Source organism: Aquarana catesbeiana, linkage group LG05, assembly GCF_042186555.1.
Source record: "Aquarana catesbeiana isolate 2022-GZ linkage group LG05, ASM4218655v1, whole genome shotgun sequence".
In the NCBI taxonomy this organism is placed as follows: Eukaryota; Metazoa; Chordata; class Amphibia; order Anura; family Ranidae; genus Aquarana; species Aquarana catesbeiana.
The window spans coordinates 6,385,231-6,403,421 of NC_133328.1; the positions used below are offsets into that span (position 1 = coordinate 6,385,231).

General features: G+C 44.0%; 1 protein-coding gene across 1 annotated transcript in view; it reads right to left on the minus strand.

Annotated features, from left to right (window-relative positions):
- The window catches only part of LOC141144049 (NACHT, LRR and PYD domains-containing protein 3-like), a 184,645-nt gene that overhangs the window by 100,483 nt on the left and 65,971 nt on the right, over positions 1 to 18,191 (minus strand). The window contains exon 6 of the mRNA XM_073629399.1: positions 8,503 to 8,667. Coding sequence (XP_073485500.1) covers positions 8,503 to 8,667 — 165 coding nt within the window. The remainder of the gene's footprint in view (positions 1 to 8,502; positions 8,668 to 18,191) is intronic.

An 18,191-nucleotide genomic window follows, 5' to 3' on the forward strand; every position in this document is an offset into this window, starting at 1 on the left:
TACATCGCTTCTTTTAGCAATACATTCTTTTTGTAGTTTGACTCTTTAGGGTGTGTAGAAGTCTGTGTTAACATAGTATGCCTGCACATTTTACAAAGTGGCTGAATTCCTGGGGTCCAGCGTTAACCTCCCTTATCCTGCATATCCCTTATCCTACATATCTCAACATTAACCCCTTCTTCTCCATCCACCTACTATTTGTGACCTGTAAGTTATCCCTTCACCTCCTCCTCCCTCTGTGTATGACCTGTACATTAATAATGCACTGTTTCTAGTTCACCATTACCAAGCTTCATATTTCAACTTCCTTAATGTGGTTGTAAAGGCGCAAGGTTTTTTTACCTTTTACCTTGCATTCTACAGTATTCATAAAGGTAAAAAAACCTTCTGTGTTCAGCAGCAGCCCCCCCTCCCCAAATACCTACCTGAACCCCATCATGATCCAGCAATGTGCATGAGAGCCTCGACTGTCCCAGGTCTCTCCCTCCTCCTTGGCTGAGACAGCAGCAGGAGTCATTGGCTTCCTCTACTGTTAAGTACACCCAGTGAGTCAATAGGGAGAGAGCGGGGGGTGGGCTGAGCCACGGCTGTGTGTTAATGGACACACAGAGCAGCGGTTTGGGAGCGAGCCTGCTCAGGTGTCCCCATAGCAAGCTGCTTGCTGTGAGGGCACTTGGCAAAATGGAGGGGCCAGGAGTGCCGGCGAGGGACCCGAGAAGAGGAGGATCTGGGCTGCTCTGTGCAAAATCATTACACAGAGCAGGTAAGTATAACATGTTTGTTTATTTATTTATTTTTAGTTAAAAAAAATATGCTTTCAATATCACATTAATTCCAGCATGTTTCCCCATTTCCAAAAATTGTGGCAAAAAATTAGATCACCTATTTGGGGTGTTTGTACTGTACTGACATTTTTATTTGCTAAGTCCTATATTAAAAAAAGTAAGCAAAAAACAGTGGTAATTATAGAACAACATAACAACTTCTATAGTGCCCATAATTGTTTAGTTTAGTTTTGTTCTGGGCTCCACAGGCTGGGAGTTTGATTACCTCCCCTCTGACGCTAGGTGAAGCTTTTGGAAATTAGGGCGGGAGGATTCAAATACCCAACCTGAATATTTTTTAGGGCCTATCCAATCCCTGGAGAGGTGTACCCAGATGGTTGATGGGTTTCTGTTAAATTTACTGGAGCCCAGAGGGGTCTTTTTCTTGTGTGGGAATGGATCTATGAGCTAGAGGGGTTGCTTGCCCTGGAGCCCTCCTGGGCTGAATGCTGGACATTTGTTGGGGTCGTATCTATGGACTATGGACTCCTCTCTTGAGCTGGAGTTCTTTTGGTCTCAGGCTGTGAAACGTGGACTACCTTAATCTTCCATGACTTGTGCTACATTTTGGGTGCATAGTCCTCAGCTGTGCACATATAGACTGTTCTAGCAGATCACACCATTGTTGTTTGCAACCAATGTCTGAGGCAGATCAAGTGTGGCCAGAACAGCAGCCGCTTGGGCACCACATGCTTGACCAGACATATGACGACCTGCCATGCAGTCCGTTGTCAACACTTGAAAGACCCACATCATAGAAAAAGGCGAACTTCTCCTTGCTCCCCATCTGGGAGCTCCAACACTACTATACCTCCAGTCCTCTCAAAAATCTGCACTGAGAGGAATAAAGGTATAGCAATAGGGGTCACAAGTACTTGCAGCCGACATGCTCAGCGTCTAAATGCTAGCTTGGCCAAATTGCTAGCACTGCAACTGCTGCCTTTTCAGCTAGTAGACTCTGCCCCCTTTCGTGAATTTGTGGAATGTGCTGTACCACAGTGGCAGGTTCCAAAACTGCATTTCTTTTCATGTAAGGCCATTCCGGCTCTCTACCGGCATGTAGAAGGCAATGTTTTGGCCTCGTTGGACAGGGCGGTCAGCAGTATGGTTCATATTACCGCTGACTCATGGTCCAGCAGGCATGGGCAGGGACGTTACCTTTCCTTCATGGCGCACTGGGTAACACTACTGGCAGCTGGGAAGGATACAGAACAGGGTTCAGTGTTGGAACTTGTTCCCCCACCACTGCTCCAAAAAGATGGTGATGATTCTGCCACAACATCTGTATGCTCCCCTCCTTCCTCTGCTTCTTCCTCTATGGCCTCTTCTGCAGAATTGTCCTCTGATCCAGCAGGGCTCCCTAAGCACTCCAGGGGGAACCCAAGCAGTCAGGCTAAAAGATGCCATGCGGTGCTTGAGTTGGTCTGCCTAGGGGACAGGAATGATACTGGGGCAGAGATTCTGTCAGACTCAGGAGGTGGTTGACACCACGCCAGCTTCAGCCAGCAATGGTTGTATGTGACAATGGCACCAACCTTTTCTCTGCCCTCCAACAGGGCCACTTGACCCATGTTCCATGTTTGGCACACGTCCTGAATTTGGTAGTGTGTTTCTTGACCAGGTACCCAGTCTTATAAAAGCTCCTGAGGCAGGCCAGAAAAGTCAGTGTTCATTTCCGCCGGTCATACAATGTTAGTGCTCTGCTGGCTGACATTCAAAGGGAATGCTACCTGCCCACCAACCGCCTCATTTGTGACATGCCCACCAGGTGCAACTCAACGTTGGCAATGCTGCAGTGGCGGCACACACCCAGCAGAGGGCCATCAATGAGTACCTGAGTGAGTATGGCACCAGAACAGGGTCAGGGGAGCTTGGTTTCTTTTTTCCACACCAGTGGCTACTGATCAAGGATGCATGCACTCTGTCACCATTTGGGGAGGCCACAAGGATGGTGAGCAGTGACAATGCATGCATCAGTGACACTGTCCCTGCTGGAGCACATGCTTCGTGGAATCATGGACAGAGAACTTAAGGCAGAACAGCGGGAGGAAGAGGAGGACTTCCTTTCTTTTTAAGGTCCCCTTTATGAGATAGCATTCCTACGGGGCCACAAAACACACAGGAAGAAGAGGAGGAGGATTGTATCAGCATGGATGTAGAAGATAACATGCAGCAGTCTTCAAGGGATGGTTTTCAGTCCCCAGAAACCCAAGGAGTTGTACGTGGCTGGGAGGAGGTAGTTACGAATAATGTGATCCTTAGTGAGCCAGAGAACTCAAAATCAAATGCCTCTGCAAACTTATGCTGCATGGCCTCCCTGATTCTGCAAAGCCTGCAAAAGGACCCTAGGATTTGTGGTATCAAGGAGAGAGATCATTACTGACTGGCAACCCTTATTGATCCACGTTACAAGGGAAAAGTTGCGAAACTCATCCTGCCTTTGCAGAGGGAGCAGAGGATAAAACATCTTCAGGAGACCTTGAAGAAAAGTTTGTGTAACGCATTTCCAGACCCTGGCAGGTTACCATTTCCTGGATCTGGACAACGTGTTGCTGAGGCTTCATTCGGTCCAAGAAAGAGCGGTGGAGAAGGTGGCCGGCTGACCAGTGCCTTTAAACAATTTTTCAGTCCTCAGCGCCAAGGTCTGATAGGTTCAAGCAACCATCGCCAGTGTCTGCATTATATGTTGCAGGAATATCTACGGGCAATAGCAGATTTGGAATCCTTTCCAACAAAGCATCCACTGGGTTACTGGGTCTTGAGGATGGACCATTGGCCAGAACTTCCTCAATATGCAATCGAGCTACTGGCCTGTCCTGCATCCAGCGTGCTTTCTGAACACACTTTCAGGGCTGCTATATGGTTTGTAATGGCTCAAAGAGTGCGCCTGTCCACAGACTCCGTTGATAGGCTTACATTTATAAAAATTAATCAGTCCTGGATCAGCAGCTTTCAAGCACCTGATGCTGATGTAACTGATTGAATTTTCTATGGATCTGGGATCCCTTGAAGACTGCCAATCCTATTCCTCCTGAATCTTGATGATGCTAGCTTCCGAAAATATTTTTGGTTTAGGGCACCACCACCATCCAAGGCCCAATTTTTCTACCCCTGTTTAACAGGGACATATAATTACAATTGTTCAAATAATATTTGACAGCAGGGCCCGTTCCTGTGCCCAACAAGAATAACTGTGAGGGGTTACAGTTTTGTGGCACCACCACCCAAGGCCACATTTTTCTGCAGAGTATATAGTGCAGTCTGTATAGTATATATACTGCAGTTCAGAGTATATAGTGCCTGGGGGACATTTTTTTAATTTTGGCGTGGGGTTCCGATTAATATCCATACCATACCTGAAGGGCCTGGTATGGATTTGGGGGGGGGGCGCCCACGCCATTTTTTTCAATGAATTATTTTATGTATATTGCCGGGATCCGGCAATACATTACAGACGCAAGCAGTTTTAAATCACATTTTTTCCTTTAGAAATGTAATTTTGTTGCGGGACTGTTATGAACATGGGAAATATGCGCTACTTTACAGACAGACTAAGGGGACCCCCCAGGCACAGTATTTAAAGGAATATTTTATTTTTATTGTTTCACTTTAAACATTCTTAAAATCACTGCTCCTGAAAAAAAAAAGCTGACATTTTTAAAACTTTTTTATGCATTGAGACATGTCCCCTGGGGCAGTACCCAGGTCCCCATACACTTTTTTATGGTAATAACTTGCATATAAGACTTTAAAATGAGAACTTTTGATTTTTCATGTTCATGTCTCATAGACTTTAACAGTGTTCGCACAAATTTTTTGCCTGTTCGCATGTTCTGCTGTAAACCAAACCGGGGGGTGTTCGGCTCACCCCTAGCAGGGACCTCTTTCCCATTGTCTGAGCTATCTGTCGGGGTGCTGCTGCTCTCTACAGGTTTGTATTCTGAGGAGGACTCCTGTGTCAGGAAGCTAGTTCAGCTAATGCTAATTCTCATACAGCTAATGCTGATTCTTATGCAGATAATGCTCATTCCCGTGCAGCTAATGCTAGTACACATATACCAGCAGACAGACAAGTTCAGGCTAATGTCCAGTGCGCACTGACACGTAGGCGCATTTCTGTGCGCATGTCTTCATGCATTGGCGCCAAACGGCCTATTTAAAGGAGACCCTGCTGGATGCTAACTGCCTGGATGTTCCTCAGCTTCCCCTGATCCATGTTCATGTGTTCCTACTTGTGCTGAATGATCTGCCGTTACTGACCCGGTTTGTTCCTGACCTTGTTCTGTGGATTCTGGATTCTGATCTTGGCTTGCCTCTAACTATTCTCTGCCTAATCTCCTGGTGCTGACCTTGGCTTGTTTCTGGACCTTGCTTTACCTGCTTCCCTGGTACCAACCTCCCGACCATGCTGCCGTCTCGCAGTGTATGACCCCGGCTCACCTTGGCTATATCCCTGACTGTGGCAGTCACCTGCACACCCTAATCACCCCGTGTGGCGCAGATTTCCCTTACTGATAGTTCACCAAAGCCCCTAAACAGGGCTCCTAAAAAAAATAGTAAAAAAAAAATTAAAAAAAAAACCTACTGACGCCATCCACTGCCCTACTGAAACCAACCTCTGCCCTACTGACAAGTCCCCTGCTCTACTAACACTGTCAATGTTTTATTACATTTGAGGTGCACACTCTAATGCAATAGGCTGCGCACACCTATGGCTGCAAGGGAAGCCCTCTTGTTAACTCGGCCTTCAACCAAAGTACGTGACAACCTTGCTGTCAAGGATGGCTTGTACCCATACAAAAAAAATGTACCTGCTAGTGCTAGCAGAGATCAGGCCTGATCCTACTAATGCTGTGGTTTTGTTTGCAATGCATCAGAAGTGACAGTGATCTACTGACACTGCACTTGTTGGGGGGGTGTGGTTTAATGCAGGTACTGGCAGGTGTTGGGGCTGATCCTGCTAACGCTGGATTTTTGGGGACACTATACTAATGGGAACTCTAGTATAGTTCTGATCTGATCAAAGATACTGATCCGTTCACACACTATACTAGTAATGGAAATGTATAGTATGTCTGTGAGTGTTGCTGGCCAACAAAGGGTTAAATGCGATGGTGAATATGTGGCGGCAATCTGATGCTATCTGATGTTACCTGGGAGGGCCATTAACTGATGCTAACGCTAGCTGAAGTTGCCCATGTCACTAAAATAGTGATCAGTAAAAAAATCTGGGCAAAAATCTGTACACTGTACTAATGACATTGGTGACAGGGCATTAAAAGGGTTAACTGGGGGCAATCAGGGGCCTAACTGTGTTTTTACTGTGTATGTGTGCTGCTTTAACTCATCGTGACCGATCTCTTCTCTCTCTCTGGAACCGAAAAGAGCTCCAGGAGAGAAGAGCTTGTCACTTGCTGTGCCTGTGTTTTGTAAACAGATGATCAGTAGGTCCAGACCAAAAATCATTGGCCTGGACTTGATGACTGATCAGTGCTGTACCGAATCACAGCACCCAGCACCGCTGGCACAGCGGATGCCTGCATGCCCACCTGGTCGGGAATACATGAGGAGCGCAGATTGTGTGTGTGTGTGTGTGTGTGTGTATATGTATGTATATATATATATATATATATATATATATATATATATAATATTCAGTAAAGTTGCATTGGGCAGTCGCCAACTGGTTAGCCACTTGCTGCCAAATAACATACCTGTACCTCATTTGACTTCAAGTGTCCCAGGGTGATGCCTGCAGCTGCGATCACTCCGATATCATTTAGAGCCGATGGTCTGCTCTCTTGTAATAACAACCGATGCGGCTGGGAGACCCGAGCGACCAGCCGGCATGTTGGAGACCCGAAGCAAGCCGAGATCGGCTTTGATCGGGCCTCGGATGTAGTATGTCATGACTTCCGGATTACTAGAGTCTTAAAGGTGCCAGTTTTAAAAGATTGAAAGTATTCAAAAACGCTGATCTTGACGTTTTGAATGCATTCAAGTGCAAAGGAGTGATTTGGGGTCTTATAGACCTCAGATCCCTCCATAACAATACCTGTCATGTGCCTATTGCTATCACAAGGAATGTTAACATTCCTTATGACAGCAATAAAAGTGATCAAAAATAAATAAATTAAGTGCCCCCATCCACCTGTGCTAGCGTGCAAAGACGAATGCGTGCATCGGTCCTGAACGCATGCAAACCGCGATTGTCCCACACATGTGAGATATCGCCCCGAATGTCAGATCATGGCCAGTAATTCTAGCACCAGACCTCCTCTGTACATCTAAAGTGATAACCTGTAAAGGCTTTGCCTGGATAGTAAAATATACGTAGTTTGTTGCCATTGTGCGGGCTTGCAAATTTAAGCGTGACATGTTTGGTATCTATTTACTTGACGTGGGATTATCTTCTATATTTTCCATAAAGATTGGGTTATGTATTGTGTTATTTTGCATTAAAATTAAAAAAAAGTGTGTTTTATTTTTTTCCCAAAAACTGCGTTTGAAAAAAAGCTGTGCAAATATCGTGTGACAAAAAAATTCAAAACCCACCAATTTATTCTCTAGGGCCTCTACTTTAAAAAAAATATATAATGTTTTAAAGTTCTAACTAATTTTCTAGCAAAAAAAACAACAGATTTTCAAACAAAAATTGCCAGAAAATGTCTGGTCTTCAACTGGTTAATGAATGTATAGTGACCCTGAATACAACTAGTATTCAACATTTTATAAAAACAACCCCGAGATCTTTTATTTTTAATATCTTTTGGATGTAAATGTGTCCCATAAAAGTAAAGAGTCAGAACTTGTCTGGCTGTTTGGTTCCAGGTTCCTTTCCCTGATAGGCACACAGCAACCAGGCACACGGTATTTCACAGTCACTCCAGTCAGAGAACAGGCTGCACAGGTCTTTTTTTGGGGGGGTTATTTTGTTGGAGAACTAGGATAGGGTGAGGGTGAGCCTTGGGATACTACAATAAACTTTAACAACTTGCAGTAGAGGACACTAAATCTGAACTATTTTTTTAGGGTGAAAACACCCCCTTTAAAGTGAAGGTAAACTGGTACTAAACAGTGACTCCTCAGCAGAAGTATAAGGAAAATATCTCCCAAAAGAGGCCAAAGAGTCTCTAGGTCAAGTAGGCAGGTACTCACTGTTTCCTGAATACTGTGTAGCCGCTTGCGGTATCGGTCAGTTTCTGTGCTTGGATTGCCTGTGTCCTGAATCTTTAGAATGGCTCTCTGCAATATTCAAGAACCTAGGCTAGAGGTCCACCAGCCAAGGCAAAAAGGATTGTTTTAACTGCAGGTGAACTCCCAGGGATTCCACAGCCCTCAGGCTGGGTCTTACTCCCCTAGAAACAAGAAAGTTCTGTTCTGGGTTCCAGCCTATTTATACTCTTTTCAGCCCCCTGGTGGTCTCTCACTTCACTGACCAGGTATTGGCTGAAGAGGCATTAGTATGCAGTCAAGAGTCTTAGTTCTTTCAACCACTATATCCCATAACACAGTGGGTTACAGGGGAAAGTAACCTGCACCAGCAGAACCCAGAACAGACACTATTAAAAATGTGTTGCTCTCTCTGGCTACAGGGAGGCAAAAAGATAAATCTGAACACTAGTAGCCTACTCGGGCACTACAAAAGTAGTATATTAAGTAGTCCTGTTATACTCACAACAATTCCTCTATCCGGCTTGTGATCAGAGCTGTCATCAGATCCCTGAAATGAGGACCCTCCAGATTGTTTCTACAAAGGTGAAGTCTCCTCAGTGTCCGGTTATCTCTTATTCCCAATGCCAGGTGGGGGCAGGAACTGTCTGTCAGGTTATTATCATCCAAGCTGTAAAAGAAAAAAAACATCTTAATATGTATATAAACCCTTACTGAATGACAATTAGTTCACTAAGCAGATTTGGGGATGTGTTGTATTTTTCTATCAAAGAGAGTTTTGCTGATTATGTGGAGCTAAGGAATATAAGTGTGAATCCAAAATTTTGGACTTTAGGCAGGTCTATCACATATGGCACATGCCGGGTTGCTGGGTTGGCCAGACTCTTGGATGCAGAGGGGGAAGTATCAAATGTTTTGCAGTTGGCTTTTATTACAGCAGTCTTCAACATAATTTAAGATGTGTGATGTAATTTCCTGCCAATCTTCAAGTTCCAGAATTTTATTCAGATCCCGTCCCCAATGTATCACAAGTGATAGTTTTGAGTACTGGTCTGGAACCAGTAGAATGACCTCTTAATCACGTAATCACTTTGATAGCTAATTACAGTGATCACTTTTAGAACCCTCCCCTGTACTGTTTCTCCTCTGTGATGAGAAAAATATACAAAGTATATACAAAGTATTCTTTTCTCCTCTCTAGAAGAGGTCTGTAAGAAATAAAAAATAGGAAATACAGATAAAATAATTAGATCAGGGTTTGATCTAGGTAGGGTCTGCATTGGTGTCTACATGTTTTAGGTAGGATTAAAAAAAATGTGGGGACATTCTAAAACATTTAATGTGGAAATGGCTTAATGTAGCTTAACTTGTAATAAAAGTAGCTAAAGCCTTATCAATTATCTTAAAACTTTGCACAACCTAAGTTCTCAACTGCTCAAACCTGTCCTAGAAGTTTCATGGATTTTGGTCTCCCACAAAGAAAATGAGGGACATTAAGCTTGTTTTTAAAGAGCTTAATGTGGCTTAACGTACAAAAAAGAGCTTAGATGTTAACCAATTTCCCCCAAACGGCATACAAGACTCTGTCTATGCCAACATATTCTGAAAATGTCAGGTCATTTGATAAATCATACCAAAATTTTTCACATTTAACTATTTTTTTACAATCCTAAAATATTTCATGTGAACAGCTTAATAGGGATGGGTGAACAGTTCGGCCCGAGCATCAGTTCGGGCTGAACAGTTGCCCTTTTGGCGGAACACCTGAATTTGCAGGGTGTTCGCCCCGACAAACACTCTGCAATGCTTTGCCCAATCAGGGCGCACTGTACACTGGTTGTGAAGGAGTGGGGCCGGGAATCCAGCTGCGATGTCCCTAACAACTGATAAGTCATCAGCTGTCAACAAGTTTCCCGCTGACAGCTGAACAATAAAAAAAAAGTGCTGGTAAAAAAAAAAGAGAGAAAAAAACGTGAGGTTCCCTCCCCAGCCCTTTGGGTCTGGTATGCATTCAGAGGGGAACCCCACGCCAAAAAAAAAAAAAAAAAATTGGTGTGGGATCCCCTCAAAATCTATACCAAACCCTTATCAGGGCATGCAACCTGGCAGGTCAGGAAAGGAGGGGAGGGGTTACGAGGGAGTGCCCCCCCTCCTGAACCATACCAGGCCTACATGTCCTCAACATGGGGGGGTGCTTTGGAGGGCTCTGCCCCCCCACCCCAAAGCACCTTGTCCCCATGTTGGTGGGGACAAGGGCCTCTTCCCTACAACTCTGGGCTGTGATTTTCAGCGACTGCGGGTGGGGGGGCTTATAAGAATCTGGAAGCCCCCTTGAACAGAATCTGGGGCCCCCAGATCCCACCCCCCCCTCAAGTGAATGAGTATCGGGTACATATTACCCCTACCCATTCACCAAAAAAGTGGCAAAAAATAATAAACACAAGACAGAGTTTGTGACAATTTCTTTATTAAAAAATAAAAAATTGTGCTTCTTTATGTAAATCCATTGTCAATCACACTGCCCGCCGACCCAAAACATAAAAAAAAAATCAAACACTCCCCCTCCTGGGAGGCCTCCCGCCGAATGCCTTCTCTCCGCTTTGACATTTCATATATAGGTAAGAGCCACCTAGCTATGTCACCTGGTGGCCCCATCCCCACATGATGTCAGATACCCAGCATGCACCAGTCCATGATGTCAGAAGGGGGAGATGCGACTGGGTGACGTAGCTAGGTGGCCCCGCCCCTTACCTATATAAGAAATGTCCCACCCCTCCATGCTTAGGGCACGTGGCCGGGTATGATTCAGGAGAGGGGAACTTGCTCGTTCCCCCCATCCTGATCTGCCAGGCTGCATGCCTGGATAAGGGACTGGTATAGATTTTGGGGGGACCCCACACTGTTTAAAAAAAAAATCATTTTTTTCTTTCTTTTTTTAATAGCCGGGTGCTGGCAATTGTAACCGTGAGCCATTTTAAATGAGTTTTTTTTTTTTTTTTTTTTTTTTTTTCAGAAATGTCATTTTTGCTGTAGCATGTTTTATGCATGTTACAGATGCACAACTTTACAGGCACATAAGGGGACCCCCCAGGCATTTTATTTAAGGAATTTTTCATTTTTATTGTTGCACTTTAAGCATAATTAAAATCACTGTTTCTAAAACAAAGGTTGTGTTTTTTTTTTTTATTATTATTATTATTGATGTATGTCCCCCAGGGCAGTACCCGGACCCCCATACCCCTTTTTTTGGCAATTACTTGCATATAGGCCTTCAAAATGGGCACTTTTTATTTCTCCTGTTCGGCTCCCATAGACTTCAATGGGGTTCACCGTATGGGTTAGCACTTTTCCCCTGTTTGGGAGTTCTGCTGTTAACCGAACAGGGGGATGTTCTGCCCATCCTTACAACTTAACCACTTAAGGGCCAAGCCTCTTTCTGAAAATTACTTAGAACCCCCAAACATTATACATTTTTTTTCTAACACCCTAGAGAATAAAATGGCGGTCGTTGCAATACTTTATGTCACAACATATTTGCTCTTACAAGTGCACTTTTTTAGGAAAAAATACACTTTTTAAATTAAAAATAGGACAACAGTAAAGTCAGCCCAATTTTTTTTATATTGTGAAAGATAATGTTACGCCAAGTAAATTGATACCCGACATGTCACGCTTCAAAATTGCGCCCGCTTGTGGAATGGCGACAAACTTTTACCCTTAATCTCCATAGGCGACGTTTAAAAAATTCTACAGGTTGCATGTTTTGAGTTACAGAGGAGGTCTAGAGCTAGAATTATTGCTCTCGCTCTAAAGATCGCGGCAATATCTCACATGTGTGGTTTGAACACCATTTTCAAATTATATAAGCGTTGCTCACGTATGCGTTCGCTTCTGCACGGGAGCTCGGCTGGATGGGGCACGTTTAAAAAATTTTTTTTTCCTTATTTATTTTATCTTTTCTTTTTTATTTTTACACTGTTCTTTTTTAAAAAAAATGTGTCACATTTATTCCTATTACAAGGAATGTAAACATCCCTTGTAATAGCATGAAAGGACCTCTTAAATATGAGATCTGGGGTCAAAAAAGACTTTGCACCGGAGGGGGGGGGCCCCTCTCCTGCCGCTGATAAAAATGATCTCGCAGCGAATCTGCTGCAGAGACCACTATTATCGGAAACCGGACCGCCCGCTGAAGACGAGGATACCGGGGTTATGGTAGCTAGTTGCTGCCATAACAAAGATATCCCTCTTCAAAATGCTGATGTATATCGGCATGCGGCGGTCCAGAAGTGGTTAAGGACCGGAAGGATTTGCCCCCTCAATGACCAGGCCATTTTTTTTTTTGCTACGTCACTTTAACTGATAATTGCGCGGTCGTGCGACGTTGTACCCAAACAAAATTGATGTCATTTTTTTCCCACAAATAGAGCTTTCTTTTGGTGGTATTTGATCACCTCTGCAATTTTTGCGCTATAAACAAAAAAGAGAGACAATTTTGAAAAAAATACAATATTTTGTAGTTTTTGCTATAATAAATATCCCCATTTTTTTTTAAAAAAGCAATTTTTTTCCTCAGTTTAGGCTAATACGTATTCTCCTACATATTTTTGGTAAAAAAAAAAAATCGCAATAAGCGTATATTGATTGCTTTGCGTAAAAGTTATAGCGTCTACAAAATAGGGGATAGATTTATAGCATTTTTATTTATTTTTTTTTTTTTTTACTAGTATTGGCGGCGATCAGCGTTTTTTATCATGACTGCGACACGGCTCACCCGCTGTGCAGCGGGCACGTGCGCACCTGCTATCCTGACCCCGTGAGCCAACGTATAGCTACGGTGGCTCGAGCAGGGGAACCAACTTGCCACAGTGTAACTGCGGCGGCTGGTCAGGAAGCGGTTAATGTACCATAATGTGCCTAAACCTTAATAAATTGTCATGACACTTTGCACAGCCTAAGTTTTCAACTTTGCAAACCTATCCTAGAAGTTTCATAGATTTTGGTCTCACACAAAGCAAATGAATGACATTAAAGTGATTGTAAAGTCTTGTTTTTTAACCACTTACGGACCGCCCGCCGCAGAAATACGTTGCTACTTTGAAGAGGAATACCGTTGTTATGGTAGCAGCTAGCTACCATAACCCCGGTATATCATTCTTCAGCAGGCGGTCCTCTTTCAGATAAAAGTGGTCTCTGTGGCGGATTTGCCGCAAGATCACTTTTATCGGTGGCGGGAGAGGGCCCACCCCCCCTCCCGCCGCTCTCCGGTGCCCTCCGCCGCTTACCGTAGCCGTCGGCAGTGGCGGAGGCAATCGGATACTGTCCCTTGTAAGGTATGGACACGAGAGAGGGGGAGATGTCACTTCCGCCCATAGCTCTTAAAGGGATTTTTTTTTTATTGCTTTTTAGTGTAAATATGAGATCTGAGGTCTTTTTGACCCCAGATCTCATATTTAAGAGGTCCTGTCATGCTTTTTTCTATTATAAGGGATGATTACATTCCTTGTAATAGGAATAAAATTGACCCAAAAATGTTTTTTTTTTTTTTTTTTTTAAAAGTGTCAAAATAAAAAAAATAAATAGGAAAAACATTTTTTTTAAAGCGCCCCGTCCCGACGAGCTTGCGCGCAGAAGCGAACGCATACGTGAGCAGCGCCCGCATATGAAAACGATGTTCAAACCACACATATGAGATATCACTGCGATCGTTAGAGTGAGAGCAATAATTCTAGCCCCAGACCTCCTCTGTAACTCTAAACATGCAACCTGTAAAATTTTTTAAACGTCGCCTATGGAGATTTTTAAGGGTAAAAGTTTGTCGCCATTCCAGGAGCAGGTGCAACTTTGAAGCATGACATGTTGGGTATCAATTTACTTGGCGTAACATTATCTTTCACAATATAAAAAAAATTGGGCTAACTTTACTGTTGTCTTATTTTTCAATTCAATAAAGTGAATTTTTTCCAAAAAAAGTGCACTTGTAAGACAAGGGCAAATACGGTGTGACAAAAAGTATTGCAACGACCTCCATTTTATTCTCTAGGGTGTTAGAACCCCCAAACATTACATATATTTTTTCTAAGTAATTTTCTAGCAAAAAAAAACTGTTTTTAACTTGTAAACACCAAATCTCAGAAAGAGGCTCGGTCCTTAAGTGGTTAAAGTGATTGTAGGGGTTCGTTTTTTTGTTTTTTTTAATAACAAACATATCCTACTTACCTCCACTGTGCAGCTCATTTTGCACAGAGTGTCCCCATACCTGCTCTTCTGGGGTCCTTCGGCGGCTCTCGCGGCTCCTCCCCACATCAGATAACCCCCTGGGAGAAGCGCTCTCCCAGAGGATTACCTTGCAGGTGCGCTCCCAAGTCCAGCATTTGGTGTCCATAGAGGCCGAATGCAGGACTCGGGCCCGCCCGCGCCATCGGATTTGATTGACAGCAGCGGGAACCAATGGCTGCGCTGCTATCAATCTATCCAATCAAGAGCTGAGAACCCTGGGCAGAAAGACAGCGCGTCCCCGTGGGTCAAGTTCTAGGGCTCAGGGAAGTAAAACGGGGGGGCTGGGGGGCTTCTCACTGCCAGTTTTTTTTTCACCCTAATGCATAAGATGCATTAAGGTGAAAACACACGAAGGTTTACAACCTTGTTAAATGACAAACATGTCATATAACCTGCTCTGTGTAATGGTTTTGCACAGAGCAGCCCAGATCCTCCTCTTCTTGGGTCCCTGGCTGAAGCTCCTGGCCCCTCCTTCCTGTCGAGTGCCCCCACAGCAAGCAGCTTGGTATGGGGGCACCCAAGCTGAGCTGTGTCCATTCAGACACGAAGCTGCAGTTCTGCCCTGCACCCTCTCTCTGATGATTGGCTAACTGAGTTTGACAGCCACGGGAGCCAAGGGCGCCACTGCTGTGTCTCAGCCAATCAGAAGGAAGAGTCCTCGGAAGGCCGAGGCACTTGTGCAACATCGCTGGACAGAGATGGGCTCAGGTATTAAGGGGCTGCTGCACACAGAAGGCTTTTTATCCTAATGCATAGAAAGACAGGACTGTCGGCGTGGATCACACATGGTCCACGCCGGCACTCTAGCTGGCTGCACTTGCAAGACACTGCTGTGCGTTTTTTGGATTATTTTCCCTTACATACCTTTGCAGGTACTTATGCTATATTATACCTAGTCTCACATTTAATTACTGCTCAATTTCATTCCTCTACTTAATCTCTTTTTAACACCTCTCTCCTTTTCACTCACTTGGTTACCTTTTCTAATACACTCTAACTTTTGGGAGATTTCCCCCCAGTTTCTCAGCTGTGGAATTAGTCTATTTTGTATTTATTGATCCCCACAGATACCCCTGGGAATCAGCTACAATACGAATTATGCATACACCTAATTATACACACCACAGCTGCAAATTGGATACCTTACTTCTATGTCTATCATTGTTATTGGTGCCTTTGCATTTCCATCTCAGCTTCCGGGGATAACTTTTTCTATAATGCCTTTTACCTTTGATACCATTAATGCCGCGTACACACGGTCGGACTTTTCGTCTACAAAAGTCCAACGGACGCTGACGGACTAAAGCTGGCTGGTAATCCGATCGTGTGTGGGCTTCTCCGGACTTTCAACGGACTTTTTTAGCCTCAAATCCGACGGACTTTAGATTTGAAGCATGCTTCAAATCTTTACGTCGTAACTACGATGGACCCCGAAGTCCGCTCGTCTGTATGCTAGTCCGACGGACAAAAAAACGACGCATGCTCATAAGCAAAAACTAAACGGAAGCACTCGGTCTAGTAAAACTAGTGTTCGTATTGTAGGTAGCACATTCATCACGCTGCAAAATCTGTGATCGTTGAATGCAGCGCATTTTATTTCTTCTTTACGAAGGCTCTATAAAGAACGAAGGTGTTTTGCTGTTCATAATCAGAGTTCTCCCAAACTGATTTCTGGATTCTTTTTCTCTTTGATCTCATGAATGATATAGTATGCATTTTAAAAACAATGTTTCCATACTAATAATACTTTTTCCCCTTTTTTTTTTTTAGGTTTGTAAAGTTAACACAAAGAACCCATTATTATTTTTTTTTTTTATAGTGATTATTTTTTAGTTTTTAGATAAAGTTAACCCAAAGCACCGTTTTTGGTTACGTAAATTTTTGGATTTTCAAGACTTACCACTTGAACATTATTAACATTAGTAATGTATTTTTGGTGTTTTTTTTTTCAAACTCAATGAGATTGTTGTCCCTTGTTAATTTAACATTGTGTGTAAAATCAATGATTTCAAAGAAAAAACATAAAGTCTTTTGCTAAACTCAAAAAATGATCCATTTATTCATGGTCAAAATAAAATAAAGAGGAAGTCAACGCTGGAAAAAGTCGGTGTACCAGAAAATTGGGATCTTGCGGAGTCCATATAAGAGGGAGCACAATCTGGTCCAAGAATCCCAGAGATCAACAGCACCAGCAGATGATCTAGATGTCCCCAGACTGTGGTCCTACAACAGCCTGCGTCTTCTGTCAGACCAGACTGAACCCAGGTCATCATTTTCTTCTCTTCCCTGCAGCCTTTCCTCCACGCTGCCCTGCAGCCTTCCCTGTAGCCTTCTTTTGAGGCTGTGGCTCTGGTGTTTCAGTTGTGGCAGGAGGAGGAGGAGGAGGAGGAGGAGGAGGAGGAGGGGGGGGGCTGCCTCATGTAGTTGGGTGTTTTGTGTTAGCGTGCCCTGCAGCCCCTTATGGATTGTTTCCCCAAATAGGCGCTCACAAATGAGGCGCTGCTCCCTATTCATCTGAAGAAGCCTGCTGGCTAAGTAGCAGCCATAGGATTCTTCCGCTTCGGGGGGGCTCCTTAAAAAACGGGTGGCCTCTTGCATGAGGCGCAGGGATGCGTCCTGTGTGACCATCCCCTTCCCGGCCCTTTTTTTGGGAAGGTGGAGGGGAGGCACTTGGGATTCGGTCAGGCTCCTACTGGGCCCAGCCACCTCACTTGGCCCAGCCACCTCACTTGGCCCAGCCACCTCACTGGGAGCAGCCACCTCACTGGGAGCAGCCACCTCCTGCCTGACACTGGGCCCAGCCTCCTCCAGGATGATGGTGAATCCGGCCTCCTCCAGGCTGTCCATGGGCCTGGTCTCCTCCTGCCTGCCACTTTCCCCACATTCCTCCTGGATGGACTCATCCTGTGTATAAAAAAAGGACAATAGTTTGAGTATATTTTTTTGGGTTCATCAATGACACACAGTTTGCTTCTCATGAATAGCAAATTCAATGTGAATACTTCTCTTTAATAAAAGAGTCTAATCAGACACCCTAATTATTTCAAGCAGGTGCCAAACATATTTAGCCACTACTGTCAATTGATATGTATACACAATTTTGAGTGCAAAATTATTTTAGACAATTATAACATCCAGTTAACATCATTAATATTAGTACAGTAAATATTTGTTAAAATAATTTACCTGACTCCAGATGGTCATATCTGGTTCATCCAGGATGGAAGACCCAGCTTGCTCCTCATCAGCCTCTGCTGGGGTGGAGGGAAGGGTGGAGGGAAGGGTTGAAAGTGATGGCCTGGCTTCATTCTGGTCATCCAGAAAACGTAGTTGATTATAGTACCACAGCCTGGGTACATAAACATCATCTGCTGATGCTCCTGATCTCCTTGATTCCTGGATCTTCTTATGCTCCCTCTTATACATGTTCCTCAAGCCCCCAATTTTCTTGAGCAATGTCTCCATTGTTGCTTCCGGGATGGTCGCCTGGACAAAGGCCAGAAGTCTCTCCAGCGTTGACTTCCTCACATGCTTAGCATAATACTGAGGGTGTTTCACCTCCCACAAATTCCTCATCTCTCGATATTTGGAAATAAAAGATGTAAGGAACTCTGGATCCTTAAATAGGGGATTCATTATATCTGGAAAAGATGAAGTCACAAGACAAAAAACACTTTTATTATAGGTTTCGGCTAACCCCTCATCATCTTCTCCCTATGTAGGCCTCATCAATCTATCAAGCCATATAGGCCGCTTGCTACAAAGTCATGACCATAAAACCCAAAAAAAATATATTTAAAATTACCTTCGTTTTGTAACGTCCTGGTCCACTATCACCTACGCACAGAACGTACGTACGACACGTGCGCAAGGGCCCTCTTCATACACTACGCATGTGTGAAACTCCGCCTGCGT